At 48.2% G+C, this 22,209-nt stretch overlaps 1 protein-coding gene across 1 annotated transcript in view; it reads right to left on the reverse strand.

Moving 5' to 3' along the window:
- LOC138520873 (11-beta-hydroxysteroid dehydrogenase 1-like) overlaps positions 1–17,947 on the reverse strand; it is a 78,335-nt gene extending 60,388 nt beyond the window's left edge. Inside the window, exons 1-2 of the mRNA XM_069633280.1 lie at positions 17,414–17,947; positions 17,101–17,247 (exon numbers count right to left, since the gene is read on the reverse strand). Coding sequence (XP_069489381.1) covers positions 17,101–17,188 — 88 coding nt within the window. The 5' untranslated portion in view covers positions 17,189–17,247; positions 17,414–17,947. The remainder of the gene's footprint in view (positions 1–17,100; positions 17,248–17,413) is intronic.
- Between the last annotated feature and the right edge of the window lie 4,262 nt (positions 17,948–22,209).

Here is a 22,209-nt window from a genome sequence, read left to right on the forward strand (position 1 = left end):
CGCAGAGGGGGCTTGCAATAGCGACAGCCCACCGACAATGAGCATCTCTGGACACTGGTGTTCGGGGGGGAGGTAGGAGGGTGGAGGGGGTGTGTTGGGCTCACTTGGGTGGCGGGTCGATAGGGTGTTCAACATGATATCACATATGCCATAAAAAGTGCACGATCAACCAATGAGAAGTGTGGACATTGATCTTTGTGTACTAGGCCATCATAGGCGCACAGTCCATATTGTGCATGTCCCAGACACACGCAGTGCCACGAGTCCCGTGTCCATGTATCAGCCACCAGGCGTGAGTGCTAGAAGCATGCATCTATGAGATGCTGACGAATGTCACGGGCCTCCGGTGCCTCGCAGACTCCATGAGGTGCTGCCACATCCCCACCCTCATCATGACCATCATCAGGTGCTTGCAGTTCTGCGTCAGGGGGCATGGGCACATTTCTACGTACGCACATGTTGTGGAGCATGACACATGCCATGACCATCTTTGCAACCTTCTCATGGCGGTACAGGAGTGCCCCGCCAGACCTGCTGAGGCAGCGGAAACGAGTCTTCAGTAGGCCGAATGCCTGTTCAATGACTACACGGGTACGTGAGTGGGCATGGTTGTAGTCCTCCTCATGCTGGTCCCGTGGGTTCCGGACTGGTGTGAGGAGCCATCTCTTCAGTGGATATCCAGCATCACCTGTATGTGGACGAGAAACGTATGATGTGGAATGCCATTGATACGTACGCACACCCCCCCCCCTTCCTGGCAGGTCAATGCCAATTCACATACCCCACATCATCATGCATGTAATGAGACTCACCGAGTAGCCAGGATCTGTTCCCTGCGTGTCGCTCCATGTAGCGTGGTATTGTAGAGTTCCTCAAGACCATAGAATCATGGGTTGATCCAGGGAATCGGGCACAACAATGTGTAATGATCCTGTTGGAGTCACACACCATCTGTACATTCAGGGAATGAAATTGTTTTCGGTTGCGGTACTGGGCCTCCATGGCATGTGGGACGACCAATTCAACATGGGTGCAGTCGATGGCACCAATGCAACCCGGTATGCCGGCAAGTGCATGGAATCCCACTTTTGTGTTGGTTATTTCCTGCTCCGAGCGTGGTAGAGAGATGTAGTCGTCTGCGTGCTGCAGGAGGGCATCGAGCACTTGCAATAGTGTCCGTGAGAACAGTGGCTGAGAAATGCCATGCAACTGTCCGACTGTGTGCTGGTAGGTGCCTGTGGCCAGGAAGTGGAGTACAGACACCACCTTCAGTAGGGGTGGGATGGCGGTTGGGCTATCTATCATGCTGACAAGGTCAGCCTGTGTCATGTCCACAATGGCGGCTATGGTGTCCCGGTCCAAACGGTAGAGGGTGTGGATCTGCTCATCAGTGAGGTTGAACGGATGTGCTCGGAGGCGTGGGATTGCGGGCTGCCTGCGTGGTGGTAGTGGCTGTGCTGGTGGGCCTTGCTGGCCCTGCCTTGGCCTCCTCCTCCTCCTGCGTCTCCTCCGTGCGGCCGGTTGTAGTTGGTGTTCGTCTTCTTCTTGGAGTTGGAGCACTTGCAGTGCTATCAGGTCCCCCAGGGCCAACATCGCGAGTCCTGCCGGTAGCATTTCGGTGTGGTTGTGGGAGGAGACTGGCTGTGCAATTTATGTGTTTTCAGGCTGTATGGCCTCCACCTGTGGTGATTGATTCCACCTGTGCAAACTGCTCTCCCCTTTGGCCGAGCACGTCCCGCGCACAACGCTGCAATTCGGGGAATTGTATCTTGCTATTACGATCATGTATTAGTACCCGATGGCCGTGTAAGATTGGTTGATATGTTCATTCTGCTGTGGTCCCATTGTTTCACATACTATCTGTGCAGTCGCGATCTGACTTGTGAGGGGTCAGTGGAACGTAGTACTCGAGTAACGGTGGGCCCTCATGCATCACTGTACCGAGTTGCAACGACGGGCGGGGCGTCCCATTCGTGGGTGAAGGCAGTTGCCATTTTCACACACAGCCGCACTCGATGGAATAATTAGTGATTTCAAACGGCCACAGATGCCTTTTCGACGTGATGTTGCAAATGAGGAATTCGAGGGGCGGCGCTTTCGGTTTCCAGCTAGCGCCGAGGAGATGCCCACAGGTCTGACTGCAAATGTAACGTTCTATTGTTCTATGTCCTTGGGACAGGGGCCATGGCGAGGGAGCAATGATTGATATGAATAGTTGGGGATGCGCAATAGCTACGTGGGCGATGAGGCCGTCCGTTCCCAAATACATGGTACTTCACAACACTGGATTTACTCGCTGGGGCACTGTGGATTTAGCAGGCTGCATAACGCACAGACTCAATGGATGTTTCTAATGTTATGTGAGTAATTATTCAGGCATTTTGATCCCGGGATGAGGGAATGATGGATGGATGCATGGGCAGGTGATTTGATACAGAGTTTGCCATGTACAGGGCTTCTTGGGATCTATCCGCCTCCCCTACGCTATGTGATGCAGGGCTGCCATAGTGGGACCATCGTCCATCTGGCCTTGTTGAGCCCTCCCTGTCTCGAGGCGCCCTCAGACACTTGTGTCCATGCACGTTAACATTCCCATCTGATGGAATCTGTTTTGACAGACGCATGCACAGGTACACTCGTTTGTGATGGTGTTTGCACCTCGATATAGATGGTTATGAGTCGCAAGTGGTTTGGGGGTGGTGATGATCCTTTTGAGTGGGCTAGCATGCATATGGCTGTGGATTTCGTGTGATCATTGAAGTGAGTTGTTGGAATGTAGTTCTGATGGCCATTCTGTTCTTTTTGTTTTCTTTTGGTTGACAGGTATCTCCTCCCCTTTTGCCACTGCCATCTGTATGCCACTCCTGCAGATGGCTTTTACTCCCGACACCTGCTGCTTCGTGTGAATCAGTGGAGCAGCATTATGATCTTATGGGACGATCGCCAATGGGCCACATGCCCTTACGCAGTACTGGTGGCTCGGAGCAACATTTCGGCCTTTCAGCTGGACTAGTGCCTCCCCATTGGGACGGCCCTGCGGTTCTGTGCGCTTCCATGTAGCCTTTTCGTACGTGAATGTGGCTCTGTGTACCATGGGGGTACAGGGCGACACACAGGTAGTGGCTGGTCATTTCTTGCGGAAGCAGCCCACAATGGTGAATGGTGTTTTGGAGTTCATGGCCTGATGGCTGTATGGGCTTGGTGATTTTGATGTGCATTAAATTTCTATTCTGATTTGGCCCGTGTAGCGTTCTTCTTTGCAAGTGATGTGGCATATGCCTATTTGGGGGGCGATGTATTGTGAGGAGATCTGCACTGGGTTCCAGCTTCGGAGTTTGGTTGCGTGGTACTGTACTGGGCGCGTTTGCCTACGGAGCCCGTGAGGTCAGGGATGGGGGCTGCCAATATGACAGTTTGAATGTTGTCATGCTCAGGGGCGGGGGATTGGGTTTTGTGTAACAGATGCCGGTCGGCCAGGTGGACTGGTGTAATGATGTGATTTTCGGAATGTTGGTGGTCACTGGTGCCTGTGTTTGCGTGCGTTTCTTGGTGGGGGACTGTGGTCATGTCCATTGGGATGGCTTCTGTATTCGTGCCATCTGTGCCCTGCAGCTCCCATTGGCCCCTCTTGTGTTTCTTTTGTTCGTTGGCATGCATGGGTGACTTGTACATTTCACTGGTTGCATTGTGGCTTCATTGCACCTACGGGGAGTTGTACTTTGTGGGCAGGGAGCGGTGTACAGGCACTCAGTGGGGCCGTTTACGGTTGATTCGCGATGCCGTACTTCTCGCCATGGCGGAATGGTACATTGCGCCATGCCTGATGGCGTTAGGTACATGTCCGCTTGGGTCGGAATTGGCGTACCGTTGCACCATGGTGGTGTTTGCGGTTTGGCATGGCGCGCGCGCGCGTGCTTGGTGCAGTTAACGTTGGCGTTCACTTCGGTGTCGCTAATGGCTTCGTACTTTGCGGTGACGGGTCATAATCGCACCGAGCGCTATTCGATGGCGGTATTGCATTTCCGCCATCGTTTTTCGATTTCCGCCAGGGTCGTAATGAGGGCCATGTCTATGGGGGGTTTCTTTCTTAAGAACCCATGTCTGTCTTAAGAACCCCTACCAGCAAATCCCTGTACCATGATAAAGACCCCCTCCCCCACCCTTCTGCATAACATATACCATCGACCAAGGCAGACCATTACACTCCCGGTGAGTACCCCAAAGTTCAAAATCACCCTCTTGTGCTATTGAAGCTTTCTCTGTTTGGGGTACATGCAGTTTCACAAAAGGAAATGTCCCGAGGCCCTTGGAGTGTGTGGAAACGATGACTGTGACGGGTGTCCAGTCAAAGTTTTGAAACAATAGCTTCGAATGCCAAAAATTAGTGCCGAAAAAAAAAAAAATCGAATTAATATTTTTGTATATTAAAGTTTTTTTTTTATTTCGTACAAAAAAAAATTGAAACTTTTTTTGCCACTTTTGTGTCCGAACTATAGGCATTCGAAACTTTGGCATTTGAAACTATAACTAGGGACCCTGTGACGGCTGCTAACAACCTCAGGGTTCTTCTGCCTGTCCACTTCGGGGCCAGGTTCCTGGTGTGCCTGAAAAATGCCGATCTGAGCCATTGTGCAGAGTTATACAAAATGAAAGGGTCAAGATCAACAGTCTTCCCAAAATACTTCTTCCGAGCAACACGAGATGTCATATAAGTGGGTCCTGTATAGTGGGATTTCTAGAAAATAAAGTGGCTTCTTGGCACTAGGTCGTATATTTGGGGTAGTAGGAGCAGAGGGAGAGGAGTGCAGACTTGAAAGTTCATTGTCACGGTGAGATTTTATTTGAGTTGGACAGGATGCTGTTGAATTCTCGATTAGCACCCACAGCAGCGCTGGCCAATGGGCCCGATCTTGCCCGGTCCAAGATCCGGCATCATGTCTCCCTGGATCTTGGATCCGGCCTGCCTCAGCCCTGAATGGCGGGAAAGAGTAGGATGTTGGTCTGGAGTGGGGGGGCAGAGCCGTGCACAATAGATTGCTGCCATGTGTGACATGCTCTTCTGGCTCCACCCCCCTACCTAAGTCATATGGTGGCAGCCATAAGGGTTTCTTATGGATGGGCTGGGGCACTGCAGACCGCTTCGCCATTCCAGGCTCCAGCACCCAAGAGCAGCTGGTAAGTTCCCAGCATGCCTGCAGTACCCCGCACCTCCTCCCCACCTCGTCGTGTTAGGTGTCTAATCTGCTCTGTGCACTCTAGCACGTATGGCAGACTACATTACCAAGCTCCCAGCTTCGCAAGCGGACAGAGACTTCCTCGTTAGCACATGGCTGTGCTTTAGCAAGGCCTCTCTGTCCCTCGGCTAAGCTGGAGCCTCAGTGATCTAATCTGCTCTATGCACTATAGCACACAGAGCAGACTACAATTTTAACCATTAAAATGTTGGGTGAGGTGCCATATACAAGCAGGTAACTCTCTCCTTTACGCCTGAAAGTAACCACTTAAGAACTGCAGTGTGAATGAATGGTCTCCTGTCCCGCCTACCCTTCCAACCACTCCCCTGACATGCAACTACTAACATTCATGACCATTTCAATTGCCTAAAAAAGTATGCTTACGAATGCTACCAATGAAACATTTTACATTAGTAATTGCAGGTCCTTTGTAAACTGTGAAGCTGCACACACTGATTAGACATATTTTCAGTGGAGCACTGCCAAAGAAGTGATTTAACGTGGAACTGATGTACAGTGTGGAGTTTGGAAAGAAGCAGCATGAAAGAAATTGCACCATTTTTAAACTATTATTTTGAACATTTCCTTTGTGCAGAGTTCAACTGCCAGCTCTGCTCCCTCTGAACTCCGCCTCCTCCAAACTACGCCCCTCCTCCAAAACCTCGCCCTTGTGGGATCCCCCTGTACATTTTTTTCCATTTCCACCACTGGCACCCAGGAGGTCTCGTCACAGAGCCTCCCAACTAATCAAGAAGCTCGGCAGGCAGGCTATACCTAACACTACTGCCCTTGTTGCAAGCCTCCTGGGAATTGAGAGACCACAATCTTCCCTCTTGAGCAAAAGCCTTTCTTCACCTGCACCCCCTTTGCCTTCCCACTTCTACCTCCTGCACCTACTCCCCTCACCCACCCAACGCTTGCCCTAACCAGCTCATCCCTCTCGTGCTCTGGGAACACTTGCCGTTCCGGCCTCTTCCCCTCTGCGGCAATGGCTGGCATGGAAATGTAGAATGGACTAACGTACCTCTCTTCTTCCTATGTCCAGGGAGGCCATTTCGTTTTTGCTGTTTTTTTGTTGAGGCACGTCAGCTGGCCATTTTCTCAATTAAAAAGAAAAAAAGCAACTATTAGCACCCGTACATCATGCCATGGTGCTAATAGCTTAAAACCTTTGGGCCTGTAACTCAGGCCCACGGCCATTACCTAACCGGTAATAGCCCCACATCAGGGTGTATTGCTTAAATAAATGTTAACAAATTGCCTTTTCAGGTACATGTTGCTCACACAAACCTGAAATGGGAGGTGGTGGGGGTGGCAGAGAAAGGTGTTATTGATGTGGGGATTCAAGCATATGCAGTCCTTAAACCTCACATTAGGAGTAAGTGAAGGATCCAAATTGGACACCTGTGATTTTGGTGGCTATATGGACCACAAGAGTGATGCTCCTTGGCACACTAAGTGGAGTCCTCTCACGCGCATGGATAGATGTGGGAGTGCAACATGGTTATTAGGAAAGATTTCCATTCCATGTGTAATTTTCCCACCAGTTGTGTACCCACCAACTTTTTGCTTTGGTTAAAACACCATAGTCTAACTTTGCCAGTGGAGCACAGCCTTCTGCTGCACTCCCCTGGGCTTTCCGCTCACTTCTTATGGGGAAACTGACATGCCCTTAAAGACAGTCAGTACTGGAAGACTTTGTTTCCCTTAGTACTTGTCAATGTTGCAACTTTTCTGCAACTTGTAACAAGTGTACAATGTACCTTACATTACAGTGCACTTGGGTCTTCCTGTCATTTCCAAAGGCCCTAGATTCGAAGGATTTTTTAGAAGTGCAGATGTGCTTTGGACAGGGCTGGTGGCAGCTCATCATTTCACATATTTTGCACTCTTTCTTGTCAGGTAAAATGCGATTACCGCGTTTGGCGTTGTTAGGTGGCCTGGCTCCAAAATGGCCACGCCACAAGGTTCTTTGTCCTGTCCTTTGGCCATCTAGCCCCTTCACCTTCCCCAGGTCCAGCCGACCCGGGTCAGTCCTTATTTTGGCATGCATTTTTTGTGGGCTTCTGCATGTCTTGTGTGCACACCCCTAGGATGTAGGCTGGAACGTCTGGTTCCAATATACATCCTGGGTGCCAGAGAGTCTGGTGTGTTGTGAATGCCTGGGAACACCGTGGTCCATGATTGGTCAACGTATAGTATGCCTGTATGTGAGCAGATCTCCCATTGGGTCCTCTTCGGTTTAGCGCGAAGGAGATTTTGGATAAGAGAAGGCTCCAAACACCCATACCATGTCGCTCTCTGGAGTTCTCACTGAATGAAGGATAGGATCCAAGTATCCTGAAACTAAGAAGCCGAGTCTAGGAACCGCTGGTGACCCGCTGGAAGGTTTGGCACCCTGATCCTGCTGTCGTTCCGTGGGACCCCTCTGCATCTGGTTGTTCTAGAAGGTCTGCAAAGGTGCTTCGACCCATTGGAATAGTGGGACCAACTATTCTCGGCACCTTCATCAAATCCTGCAAGTAAGCCTTTTCATAAGTGTCCCCAGGCCAACCACTAGGATGACCAGCTTGCACAAGACTTTTGCCCCGATACCGCAGCCGTTTTGAGGAGGCCCTTGAAACTTGGTACATCGCAAGCTCCCGGTTCACAGTACTCTCACACCGAATCTCTTACATTTGGTGTTCTGAGGTCTGGAGTAAAGTGAGTGCGCCCGAACCCGAGTACACACGGTTACCATGTAGCACAGCCGTGGTGACGAACTTTGCAAGTTCATTGCAGCTGTGGTCCTCTGTTCCCTGAAGCCTGCTACAGTGGAATTTACCTGGTCCATCCACCAGGAGCAGATACATTGCCACTGTCCTGTAGGGGAATCAAAGTTGTATCTTCATCGCTGAAAGCCACAGAGCCGCGAGATTGCCGCATTTGAGCCTGCAACCAAAGTGGACTCCACTGCCGAAGTTTGGTCTGGCTTGCGCAGGGGGTCTGTGAGTAATTGCAACCCTAACCGGTGGCCCCTGGGGCATCCATCCATTTTTACGCCCAAGTGGCCCCCGAGAGCCCCTCTCCTTTCCACTGCTAGTGCGAACTAGCAAACTATTCCCAACTCTTGGAATCGACTCTACCCTCAAGTGGAGGCCCTCCTCGAATAGTGGGAACCTATTCTACATCGCCTCACCCACTTTCCTGAGCTACTATATCCCCTACAAAAGAACCTGCTTTGCCCATTTGAAGTATTGTGTGAGCCAGCATTGCAAGTACATTTGAGCATTAGGCTCCCCTCATTTTAGGGATTGGACTGCCTTTCCGTTAGGACTGTGTTTGATGCAGAAGGGCCTAAAAACTATTTGCACTGCCTGCTTCCTTCCCTGTTTAGGTTGTGGTGCATTCATCCTTTAGACCCCTTTGGTCTTGTATATATGTGTATAGATAGGATTGTATTGGTTTAATAGTACTGCTGGGATTTTCTTACTGTGTGGTAAATTGCAAAGGTCTTGGAATAAATGTATTTGTATTTTTGATTTATATACACCTGACTGGGAGTGATTTGTAAGTGTTTTTTACTCTGTGTGCTCATTGTAGTCTTTCAGTCACCCTCACCCCTTCTGATACCTAGTCTTGACTGCCGCCAATGCTACCTTGATTGGTCTGGCTTGTCCAGAAGGTTACCCTGTTCCAAGAAACTAGGCTGGCCTTTTGAACCTGTGCCCAACAGATCAGAGTTCAGAAATCCGTCTTAACAGTGGTGGCGTGATAGATTAGTTAGGAGTGATTGCTTTGAGGCGTGCTCTATGTAAGCAGCAAAGCCGCTGCCGTGTTTGTATGCGTTTTATATGTGGTATCAGGTAATAATGTCCCCATGCATAATGTTGCCGGGAAAAACCATTGGAACATTACATTTGGTGACATTGTGTATGGGGACGGGTTGTTGGCATGTCCCCTGCTCCCCTTGTAAATGTAATAATGTCTCTGCAACAAACTGCAACATTTTTGTCAGGAGACATTTTTGCGGGGACATTATTACATGGAACCCTATATGTATGATACATGGAGTGCAAGCTGGAGGAGGGAGCATGAAAACAGGGTTCCTTATTTGGAGGGGAGGTTGGTTACTGAGGTGCAAGTCTGGGTTATTGAAGTTCATGCCTGGGTTTTTATGAACCATGTAAGGTTCAGTAGGTCCCAAGCCGAGCTAGGTGTCTCTGTGGTTACCCTAGGGTAGCCATTTTTTGTAACTAGTGCAGGTGTGCATTTTTCCAGTTCATATTGAATGGGAATTCTTTTTTATTTGTATCGTTATAGGGTTAGACAATTTTTGGTCAAAATACAAAATACATAATAGATATCACAATTCATAAACAGTTTGTTAAAAAAAATAATTCATTTCATAATCTAAAATAAATCATCCTTAAAATGTTGAAGATAACCAGTCATCAAAAGATTCACTCCATAAGAAAACATTATGGCCTGCCAAACCTTTGGCACAGACACCAGTTCATATTGAAGCAGTAATTGCTCAAAATAAAATGCTTTAATATCCCCACTTGATCTCCTTGAAGACAAAATCTGCAGGTCCTTTCACCCCGGGTACATTGTCACTGGCGCCTGTAATTTCCCTTGTAGGCAAATGATTTGGTCTCCTGCGCATATTATGGCACTCCATTTAAGACCTGGTGATTTCAGTAAATACGCAGGAATCGCCCAATATGGCCTCACAGCCAAGAGAAGATCCCCATACCGACGGCATGGCCTGACCTTCTCAATGGTGTGGATCCAATCAAGTTTGAAACTTTTTTATTTTTTTTTGCTTTCAAAGGGGTTCTTATGATCACATCATTTGATAAGGAATATTCCATACGTATGTTATCACATTCTTTCAGCCATACATTGAGGGAAGGCCAATACGCCTTTTCTGATAAGATTTTCAGTTCCTGCTATATTTTACCTCCTCTGCTCCTGAGGTCTTACCTAATAGCAAAAGGTTTTTCCATAAAATTATTGAATTAACTGAAGACATGTCCAACTCGTACTGGATTACGGCCGCTGGAACACCACTAGGTAATTTCAGGCCCTTACGGCAGAAATAACCCTCTAGCGCAGCACGGCCACTGGTTATTGGCAAGCAAAAATTCTCCACACCATACCTTATGACAGGCAAGACTTTCTTCTAATAAAATTCCAACGTCGGGACAAGGGAGAATTGACCAAACCTACCCTTTATCAAAGTTACTTGGGCTGCTAATGCAGACATTTTTGACAGATAGTGAGCAGCCCATTCATTCTGTGCCCTAATACCTGCCAAAAAGATCCCCAAGTACAAAAAGCTTGAAACGGACTCAAGTTTGGCCGACCCCCAAATTCCATACAAAGGACTTATACTTTTGCCGCATTCAGGGTCTGAATTGAAACACCTTTGATTTGGAGGCCTTTATTATCGGATATCGTGATAAGTTTGAGGGGAGAAAAACGAAATTGAGAAATTACCCAATTCTTTTGACGGAAAAACAAAATACTTTTTGCTTTTGTAACTTTTTTTTATAATGCGGGGGGGGGGTGGGAGTCCCTCTGCACTCACCTCACCCCCTAACCTATACCCTTACCCCAACCCCCACCTAATATTTAACATACATTTACTAAAATACCTATTTTTGATCAAATAAATTGGGTAATTTCCCTTTTTTTTGTATTCGGTTATTTGTACAGATTTGTTTATTACCTGTTTTATTCGACCTGGCATATACTTCCAATATACACTTCCAATACCCTCCGTTTACATTCTAGACCAATTGGAGTTTAATCAAACATTGCCCGGCCATCCACATATAACAAATAATGCAAGTGCGATGTTAGCTTTCCCTGCTGATTCAGCCGGACTCTAACAGTTGTTTTTGTATGAAATGCTATAACCATTTGAAGTGAACTTTCCGGGACAAACCCACTCTTGCAACTTACTCCACAGAAGTTGACGTTCTACGCTATGCAGGGCCATGGTGAACTCTATAAAGGTTATATAAATCGGTTTTGACTTCACCATGGACTCCTGCTTTGACTAACCCAAAATAAAGGCGTTTACATTGGTAGCTGTACCCTTACGGAAACCTGTCTGAAACAGGTCAAGTCTACCCACCTTTTTTGCCCATTCGGTTAGCTCCCTTAAAATCAGGGTTGATAAAATGTTCGCAGGAATGTCCAGTAATGCAATTGAATGGTAATTGGCAGCTATGGTTTTGGGCCTTTCTTATGCACTCGCACCAGAGTAGATTCTGTCCAGGATCTAGGGAGGCTTTTGGACACCATAATATCTTCATAGATAGTCATTAGTATTCCGACCCAGAGGGTAGGATCTTCCTTCAAAATAACATTCGATAAACTATCTGGCCGGGCTCTCGCAAGTTCTTACTATGAGTAATGATGCGTACATTGTCGTCTTCATCATAGTTCAGATGCCGTGGAACAGTCCCCACTTCAGTTATTGGCGTTCCCCCCCACACCCTCCTTCTCCCCTATATACGTTAGAGAAGTGATCAATCCAACCCGATTCTGAAACTGGTTTCAACTGTGGATAAGGAACAGATTTTGCAACCCGATTGATCATCCTCCCAAATTTTCGGGAATCGCCTTCCACAAATCTGTGCTAACATCCTACATGAATCTCTCTGCAGCATATTGGTCACTCTCGGGTATCCATGATTAATTCGCATTCTGAGGATCTGGAAGTTTGTTATAGGTGAGGACCGGTTAGGGTGTCTGGTGATTGGCCGGTGGTGAATGTTGGTGGAGATATATGATTCTGTGTCATGCCGCCGCACTTGTTGACTAGGCAGTCCCTGTTATTTCGTGTTTATTTCTTTGTGTTTGTAAGATAGATCAATGTAAAATGGGCGGACGCCTGTTTTCTAGTTTCTCTATATTTCTCCTGTTTCAAATATATAGGGCACGACTACAAGTTTGGCGGCAGTGGTAAAACACCTTCCCATTGCTGTTACCTGGTGTTTTAGCGCTCTGCCAAATTATGTGAGTTTTGTTAGTGAAATTTATTTTACCAGCTGGTTTCATGTGGTAGAGGTTACTGCCACACAGAACCAACACTGCATGCTGTGATTACTGGGTTGCGAAATTACTGCACAGGGTAATTACTGGATCGCTGTGGAGTCCTATGGGAATCCAAAATAGGGAATAATGGTATGAACCGCATGACTCGAAATCATGCAGGCAACCTTGCTGTTAGGAAAGTCTCTCTTTTAGGCAACTTTTCTTCCATTTCAATGGACTCCCAAACGTTTTGCTTTTGTTTTACACCTTGTCCTGACTTCTTAGAGTGAAGTGAAGCCGTTGCTTCCCTTCACTGGCCTTTTGCTCATTTTTTATGGGGAAACTGACTAGTCCTTCAGACTGTCAGTACAAGGAAACTATGTTTCCCTTTTGACTTGTTATCTGTGAAGTAACTTTTTCATATTGCACAAAGCATCTTTCAATGCAGTATAATGTGGATACTTTTGTATCACCCTAAACTTACACCAACGCGATTTTGTGTACTTTAAAATGTGGCCTAAGAAAAGCTGGTGGCAGCAGTTACATTTCTGATATAATTTTATTTCGCTTTTTCACGTTTACTCCGTTTGGCTACTAACAATGGCTAGTGTTCCAAGATGAATGTGCCATGAGGGTTTTCAATTGTTCTTCGGCCATTTTGTTCTTTGGCCTTTTTCCTGCCATCCGAGGTCAGGAATTCCCATTAAATGGTCATGAATTTGCCCAGGAAAGCTGCAGTTTTCTCAGGCTGGTGCATGCCATGTGTGCTTGGGCTCAGGAAGTAGGCTGGGACTGTCTTGTCCCAATCCAGTGGTAGAGGTGTACCAAAAAAAAAAAGAGTGGAACTGTGGTCTCGGCAGGAGAGAGGATGGGCAGGTGCCTTGCAATAGCCCAAGTGACTAGTAACGAAGGCTCCTAACTTTGCACCTGCACAGGGAGATGAATGCACAAATCCTCGATATAGAATGGTGAATATGGTCGAAAAAGTAGAGGATTGGTAAACAGAAAAAAATAAAAGTATTGGAACACTGCTCCCGCTCACTTTGATAATTGTCCCAATCCACTTACTGGTGCCAGTATGTCTAGTGTACATGCATGAGTCGGCACCACAGTGGTCCTGACCACTGCTGGTGTGTATGCGTGGGCAGATATTTCTAGTGGAGGGCTGAGTTTGATCACGCACCTGAATTTAGAATAAGAAGAGGAGTGCTGCAGCCATTCCAGCAGAGCACAAGAGGAACCATAGCTGTGCAGATGACAAAAGACCCGAGAACGAATCCTGAAGAGGCCTGACAACCCTTCTTGCTGCTGATCAGGTGAAGCCCTGCTGTACTACTTGATCTCAGAAGACCCTTGCTGGTGCTTGAACCCTTTGGACTGGTGAGAGCAACTGGTCTCCACGACCTTCGCAGGAACCTGCAACCTAGAGCCTTCGGAAGTGTCCCTTGGTCACCCGATGGACTGACCAGCTCCTTTTTGGGCTGCTGTGCTAGAAGCGTTGCTGATCCGCGTTTTGGCCCAGAACTTCGTTGGTCTCCAGCTACTCCCACAAGTCGCCTTCATACAATGTTTCAGTGTCCCAGCATTGAGAGTCCTGTTCTGGAGGAATTCCTTTGTTCGCGACTACTGAGATGCGTGCTGTCGCCAGTGTGCGGTGACTGTCACAGGAAACGGCAATCCCCAGTCTGGTAGTGTCCTGAAGAATAGTGGATCATGCCTGCTGCATTTCTCCACTGGAAAGGGTTGCATTGAGCTCCTGGACATGACCAGAAACTTGCTTGCACCTGCAGCATTTGGCCATCTTTTACTGGATCCAATGGCGGGAAAACCTAACATCAGTGACTCCGAATCCACCTGCCTGGTCCTTTGGGAAAACTGGAGTAAGGGCGGTGCGTAGACACAATACTTAACAGTGCGCCTACCTTGTCAATTATTAAGATTGTGGAGAATTTTGATTTATATTGCATTCCATTGCTTTTTAAACGTATATTGAAAAAGCTACTCTTGAAGACAGGAAAAGTACTTTACTCGCCTGTAAATATCGTTGAAAGTTTTCTGCATCAATCTTCAAACCCGCAGGAACATTTCCAAACTTTGACCCAACTTCTAAAAGGTACTTTGTGAACTTTGTGTGCACAAGAGCCCCATTCCTCTCAGGGTTAGACTTATAAGTTAGGGTTTCTATTCCGGTGGACTGTTCCCTTCCAAGTACACGGTGAGCTGTATACATTGTGTTAACTTTGAGTGTATATGTTTTATATTTAGAGTGTTGTGTGATAATCTTACCGGCTGTAGTGCGTGTGCGAAAAATGAGCTGAAAAGAACATGGTGCAGACGCATGGCCATTTTGGACATTCACTTCCATTACCGCAATGAAAGCCTGCGATTTCCTGGGCTCAGTAAGGAAACGTGCATTTCTGCAGCAGATGCAAGGTCACATGATGTCATCTGAACTAACTGTGGAGAATAGTTGTATTGTCCACTGAAGGACGAGCCAGAAAGGGAGTCGGAGCTGTCTGCAGGTGCTGTGATAACGAGTACTGGGAAAGAAGGCAAGGAAGAGAAGCTGGGTTTTTCCACTTCTAGCTGGAATTTTCCACTCTTGGCGCCTCATACTTGTCTGCTTTTCGGCCGAGGACACTGTGGTAACCATTGAGGGGCGGGGATTTCCCCCGTAAAGAGAAGAGGTATTCCTCTTTGGATGACGGATAGAACTGGACCGTGGTTGGTGCACTCTCGCTTAGAGGGAGGACGCTCCACTGCATACTCTGCTAGTACGAGTGATCTCTCTGCCTACCTGCTCTGGAACTAAGCAGTGTTGTGGTGGCCGAGATGAAGGTGTCTTCTGCAACCATTCTAACGGTGATGCTCTTTTTCTGTGCTTTTGTTTAATTGACTCGATGTTATGTCTATTAGTATAAACAAGTGGCCTATAACAAGCCCTTATATAACCAACGGTTTATGTGTGATCTGAGTCAAATAACTTGTTTTGTCAGGGTCTGCGGGGACGTAATTCGGGGATCTCTATGCGTGGTCCAGAAAAAGCAAGACACCGGCTTGATTCATTTTCTTAGTGTGATAATAAATAGGAGTATTTTTGTACTTATTGTCTAATTGCAATCATAGTATATTTCACTGTGTGGACTCATTGTGGACCCCTGACCCCACTCACCTCTCCTGAGACAGACCCTTGACCACTCGCCACACTCACTTTGAATGATTGGCTAAACTCCCAGAGTTCCCAATGTTCACTATAACTAGGGTGGCCTCCTAACATCTGTCCACCAGGCCAGATTTTCGAAATCCATCTTAATAAACTTTTGTTCATTACTGCATGCAGTAACAGTGAACATGTTTGGAAGGATTACCAGGGGTAAAACCTCCAAACTCGTGATCAAGCCCATGGTACTACATCAATAAATTGCTAGCTTTTCGACAAAGTGACATTGATTTGCACCCAGGCGCCTCAGAGTTAGACAAATTGTGTGATATTGGGCACAATAACTCACCTGGCCTTGTCTCAGTTGCCTTTTTCAGGTACAAAAATGTGCCATGGTTTTAAAATGCAAAACCCCTAGTTTTAACAGCTTTACGTGGCCATTTCAATCTATGGGTTGCGGGTACCAATACCTTGGACATATTGGGCCAATGCTTCTCATTTCTCCTACTACCCGTTCTCATTTCCTTTGGTCAAGATCACTTTGAATGCTGGTACTTGTAGTTCTACTTTATATAATGTAAGTGTGCGCCTTCATGACTGTGCACAGTGATGTAGTCCAAAAACTCAGGACTGTGTAAACGATGAGTGTTATGGCTATGAGGTCCTGTTGAGAAACACATTAAGCTACTCAGCTGTCGTATAGTCCTATTAATTTAATTACAACTGCAGCTGTTTTTAAGTTCAGAGTGATTTGGTTGCTCTTTTTCTGCTACAGGAGCACTGCAAGAAAGCTAATAATAAAACATACATCCCAACATGCCCCACTCCCTTTCGGAGATTGTATTCCAGTCCTGGTTTTAATACTGCATCCTGAGACTTGTGATGCAGAATTTCTCAATTTTAAAGCCACAACGACAAGTCCCAGAATGCAAAGTTAAAATGGGGACTGGACTGGCATCTCCCGTCTGGAATGGACATTGACATGTATCGAAAATGCTAAACCCATTCTGATTACTGGTTGGAAAAATGTTCCCGCAACAAAAACAAAAAAACAACAACAAAAAATTATATATATGTGTTACACATTGAAAATCATTTGAAGTTGCCTGTAAAAAAGAGACAGATTGCAGAATACAAAGTTCAACAACTCATGCACGAGTTCTGGAATGTTCAGGGAGGCCGTGGCCATAAACCAACATGACTACACTGCATTAGCCAATCAGGAGGCAGCTGAAATCGAGAATTTAAACAAAGAGACCTGTCCCCTACCTTTAATGTAGTGCTGATGATTTAACGGGCGTGCCTCTTCATAATAAAAGCCCAAACGAATTGGCTTGAGTGACTGATAGTCATGCCAAAATAAAAGGGACACATATGTCTCGGAGGATAGCTCAGGGGGCAACGTGCTCGCCTTGAAAGCAAGACGACACGAAGCAACACAGGGATTTCATTCCCGGGGTTCGCGTTTAGAAACCTCTGGGTATTAAGCGCCTTATAAATAACCTATCATATCATGCAACCCGCAGTTCACACACACATTTCAGCAGCAAGCACTTCACCCACTGAGCTACCTGGTGACACTTCTAATAGTACACGTATAATCGGAAAAGTGAACACCGAGGCTGTGGCCACAAATTCAGAGAGGCGGAAATAACGAGGGCATGGAAGACCTACCCGGTTTGAAGTCGTCTTGCCCGGTGTAGAAATATACGGCCAGGGCGATGCCCGCAGAGGCAACGAGCAGCTTCCAGAGGAGGGCCATCTTGAAGTTTCCCCAGGGGGTCCAAAGGACGGCGGGCGATAGTCAGCTAAATGCGGGAACTGCACATGCAAAAGTGAGAGAGTGAAATCACAGTGACATCTCCCCCTCCGACCTTTCACCAGAGTTGGCTGCAGTTCGATGTCTCCCCTCCCCCACCCCCCTTTCAAACTGGCAGAAATGCGTGGGTAGACGCCCCTTCGGTCTGCCTCGCCAATGCCCACCCACCTGTTGTGAGCACTGTGGGGATCACACGGGTGCAGGCTGGAGCAGCCGCCGGGATCTGCCTCTGCATACGAGTTCCTGGCACCCGGGGCTGGCAGAAGCAGGCACTGCTTCCTTCTCCGTCCAGGGCCAGGCAGGCCAAGGGGGTGTGGCGATACGGGGAAGCCCCGCCCCTAGGAGGAAGAAGCCCGCCCCTCCGCAGCTCGAGGTCCAGACGGATTGTAATCATTGCTGGAAAAGGCAAACAAGCATGAACAAAGCCAATAGTTTCGTGCTGTTGAGTGGTGAAAACCTTTTATATGACGCCCACGGGCATACAGGAAGACGGGGATATGTGGAGTGGAAAGCAAGTTGATGAAGATTGATGAGTAGGAGTGAGGGAGAATGTGTGAACTCATGTTATTTCATTTTTGCCCACATCACTGTGATGTCCATGCTCCCAGCCGAGGCGTCGGTGGGAGACAGGGTTGTAAGGCCTGGGGCTTCCAGGCCGCGTTGCGCAGCTCCAACGGGAGCAAAGAAAACACGGACGCTGCTGCGTTGCTGTTCTGCCCCGGAACTGCTCTAACTGAGCGGGGGCGGTGCTTTTATTATTAACGCCTTACGTCACCGCATAGCGGGACATAAGGCAGATATAACATTCCTCCTTTATTATAACCAAAACATTAACAAAAACAGATGCGACATTGGGTAGTGTTTCTTGCAGTGAGTTCGGTAGTCACTCAGGATGTTCTGCTACCACTCCTGAGACTGGTTGGGGGCCGGTGCGCAGTTCTTAGCTCATAGCGTCCACCCCTAGGTGCTGTCCCCTGACTCCCCTCGGGTTTCTCACCTTCATAGTTCGGCTCACCCAGCTCTGCTTCACTCGGCAACTCTTCCACTCTGTCGTCGAGGGACATTTCGCCTTCCTGGTGATTACTCTCCTCTCCCCTCAGCTGGTCATCTTCTTCTTCGTGTTGTGGTGTACCATCCATCCATAGATCTTTTGGGACTGTCTGCAACCAAGACGCATTTCTTGTGACTTGTTTCTGTCCCCTCCTGGCTGTTATCATGGTCCCGTTCCTTTGTGTTATAGTCCATGGAATGGAGTCATACTGTGTGTCTAGTTTGGACTTGGATGGGTTTCTCACCATCACCACTTGGTCGCCTACTCGGTGGCGGGACCTCTTGGCATTCCTCTTGTTGCTTATATGATCGTTAGCCACGGTTCTTCTCAGTTCAGTGCGTACCCTGTCGTACGTGTCCGGGCTTCTGCTTGGGTGATGTGGGATGGATGAGTTAATGATGGTTCCGAACATTATGTCCGCCGGTGGTATCCCTGTGGTGCTGTGTGGTGTTACCCTGTAATTCCTCAGGAATCTATAAAGGTCCACTCTCCAGGGGCTTGAGTTTTCGCACGACAGGCGCAGGACTTTGTTTATTGTTCGCATGAAGCGTTCCACGTCGCCGTTGGCCTCTGGCCATCTTGGCATGATGTGGTGGTACTGAATGTTGAGTTCGGTTAGGTACTTTCCGAACTCCTCTCCTTGGAATGGTGGAACTTTGTCACTCCGAATCCGCCTTGGGAGGCCGTGAGTGGCGAACATTTTTTCCATTGCTGGCATGACCACCTCCGCCGCTGTGCAGGTCACAATTTTGACTTCTGGGTACCTGGAGTGGTCGTCAATCGCCACCAATAGGTAAATGCCTTCTTGTATCTTACAGAAGTCTATGCTGATGGCGTCCCATCTTGAGGACCCTCACTCCGCTGACGGTATGGGCTCGGGAGTGGGCGGCGCCCCCGTTATTTGGCAATGGAGGCATGTGTTGATCAGTTGCTCCACTTTTCCATCGATCTGTGGGAACCAGACGTTGTGTCTGATCCGGGCCTTGGTTCTTACCATTCGTTGGTGACGCTCGTGTGCCAGTGCCACGATTCTATCCTGCATGCTTGTTGGGATGACGATGCAGGTTCCTCTTAGAATGAGTCCTTCTTCCGTGATTGATAGGTCTTGTCTCACTGCAAAGATGCCAGTTAGGAATTCTTTGGCCTTAGCCGTTCGATTGTGGATGTTACGCAGGAAGGACTTCAATTCCCCCGAGATGATCGTGTCTTTGACTAGGTCAAAGCACGGGTCGGCTTGTGTGGCCTCTACAATGTCTTCAAGGCCGATGGCTCTTTGCTTCATCGTATGGATCACCTGGCAAATGTGTTCCTCCATTTCTTCCGCTGCGTGTATCTCCCCCAGTGTGGCTGCTCACGGGTGTATCGATTGGAAGTCAGCTGGGTTTCCACTGCCTAGTTGATATGCTAACTCAAAGTCATATTGTTGTAGGTGTAGTAACCACTTTCCTATCCTGGCCATAGGATGTGAGGATGAGCCAGTGAAGATGGGGAGCAGCGTTTTGTGGTCCGTGTAGGCCCTGAAATTTTGGCCATAGAGATAAAGATGAAAATGGCGGCAGCCCCACAGCACTGCGATCGCTTCTTTTTCAATGTGGGAGTATCGTTGCTCCGTCAGCGTCAGGGCGTGGGAGGCATATGCGATCGGCATTGACTCTCCTGTGTTGCCCACTTGTATGAGGATGGCTCCTAGGCCCACTGGGCTGGCATCGACATACAGCTCGGTCGATAAGGTGGAATTATAGTATGCCATGGTGGTGTCTGCCGAGAGTGATGCCTTGATTTTTTTGAAGGCTTCTTGGCAGGCGGGGCCCCACGCCCATTTTGTGCTGGCCTTTGTTAGCTCCCTTAATGGTTCTGACAGCATCACCAGGTTGGGGATGAACCTCTCGCAGTAGGTTGCCATTCCTAGGAACCTGCGTACCTCTGTTGGTGTCATGGGGGGGTGAGGCGGCTTGGATGTCTGCTAATTTTTGGGGATCCGCCGAGATGCCTGCACTGTTTAAAGTGTACCAGAAGAAAGAAATCTCTTCTTTTAAGAACTCGCACTTTTCTTTTTGGATTGTTAAGCCTGCATCCTCAAGCCTGGTGAGTAGCAGGTGAAGCTGTCATATGTGTTCTTCCGTGTTCTCTGCATGTAAGAGAATGTCATCACTGACGTTTAATACCCCCGGGATGCCATGTATCACCTCTTGGATCGTTTGCTGAAATAATTCAGCTGCAGAGGAGATCCCGAAGCTGAGCCGCTTGTATCTGCGTAGGCCAATGTGAGTTGAAAAGGTCGTGATGTACCTGGAATCACGGTGAAGTTTCAGTTGGTGATACCCGGCATTGAGGTCGACTTTTGCGAATACCTTTGAGCCTGTGAGGTCTGCTACTATCTCATCAAGGGTCGGGGTGATGTGACGCTTTTGTTTTATTGCTGCGTTAGGGAGGCATATATCAACAGATATTCTCAACCTTCCTGGGTTGTTTGGGTTTCTTGGTGACGACCAGGGGTGACACCAATGGTGTGGGTCCTGTCACTTCCTTAATGATGCCCGCTTCTCGAGTGCCCGGAGCTCTTTCTCAACCTGCCCTCGTATGTGAAATGGCGTTCTTCGGTGTCGTACTGCTCGTGGTTGGACGGACTAATCGATTTGCAGCTTGATGGACTTGCCCTTTAGGCATCCAATCCCCTTGAGGAGGTTCGGGTATCTCCCTAGAATGCTGTCAACGTTCTGTGGCTTGGTCACCTCGCATATGAAGCTTACGATACCGAGGTCCTCTCCTGCATCTCCGCTTAGTAGACACTCGATTCCGGCGTTTACAACATAGATTTTGGACTGCAGCGATTTGTCACCCTTGCTGAGTGTGGTCCAGTAGCAGCCTGCTATGGGCAGTGGAGTTTTGCACCCATACGCAAATAGCAGTTTTCAGGACTGGCAGGGGCTGTAGTTTACGGAATGCGGTCAGCGGCATGACATTTAGGGATGCCCCAGTGTCTATGGTCATTTGCGTGTCTTGTCCTTGTATGGCTATTTGGCATTTCTGCCTTCTCAGTTTCCGTTTAGGTGTGGTGTCTCCGTAGTTCAGTGCTGAGACCAGGTACGCTTTCTTTCCTTTTCTCATTGCTTGTTTGCGGCCCCTTGCTGGGATTGTGTTACATCGTCCCCTTCCTCCTCGGTCGATGAGTTCGCAGTCTTGACTCGGCGAGCACTGACCTGTTTCTTCTTCTTTCCCGAGGTTGAGGTCCTCTCTTGTGGAGTCTGGGGTTGTTGTGTCAGCCCCGATGATCGGCAGTCCTTGGCGTAGTGGTCTTTTCTGCCACATGCTGCACACGTGGTGCCTTGGGCCTGGTAATTTCGTCTGCCATGGCAAGGTCCTCCGCACCACCCATATTCTGTGGGTCCCGGGGTCCTCGGTTGCCATCTTGAGTGTGCATTGTTACCACCAGCCTCTTCCTTCGTGTATGGACGGTTCGTGATTTGGGCCACCGTCGCTGTCATGAGTGCCGGTTGGAGCTTCTGCATGGTAGTGCCCATGTTTGCTGCTCTGGCATGTACCAACTCTCTCTGGCGGCCAAGTTCCAGGATTCTGGTCAGAGATTGCCTTTTTCAATGAGCACCATCCTCCTCAGCTTTTCTATCCCATTAATGATCTGTCGTCGGATTTCCTTTTCCACGTTGTTGAATTCTCATGAGATTGCGAGTTTCCGTAGCCTGGTGTGATAGGCATCCAGTGTCTTGTCCTCTAGCTGAATGGTGGTACAGAATATGAATGTCTCATAGTCGGGATTGAGCTGCGGCATGAAATGGGCCATGAGCGCGTCCTTGGTTTGTTGGTAGACATCGAGACCATCTACTATTGCCAGCGAGTTGTATATGCGTAGGACCTCATCCCCAACATTCAGTACGACGTGCAACCTCAATTGCCT

Source organism: Ambystoma mexicanum, chromosome 13 (genome assembly GCF_040938575.1).
Source record: "Ambystoma mexicanum isolate Mex_15411 chromosome 13, UKY_AmexF1_1, whole genome shotgun sequence".
Classification (NCBI taxonomy): domain Eukaryota; kingdom Metazoa; phylum Chordata; class Amphibia; order Caudata; family Ambystomatidae; genus Ambystoma; species Ambystoma mexicanum.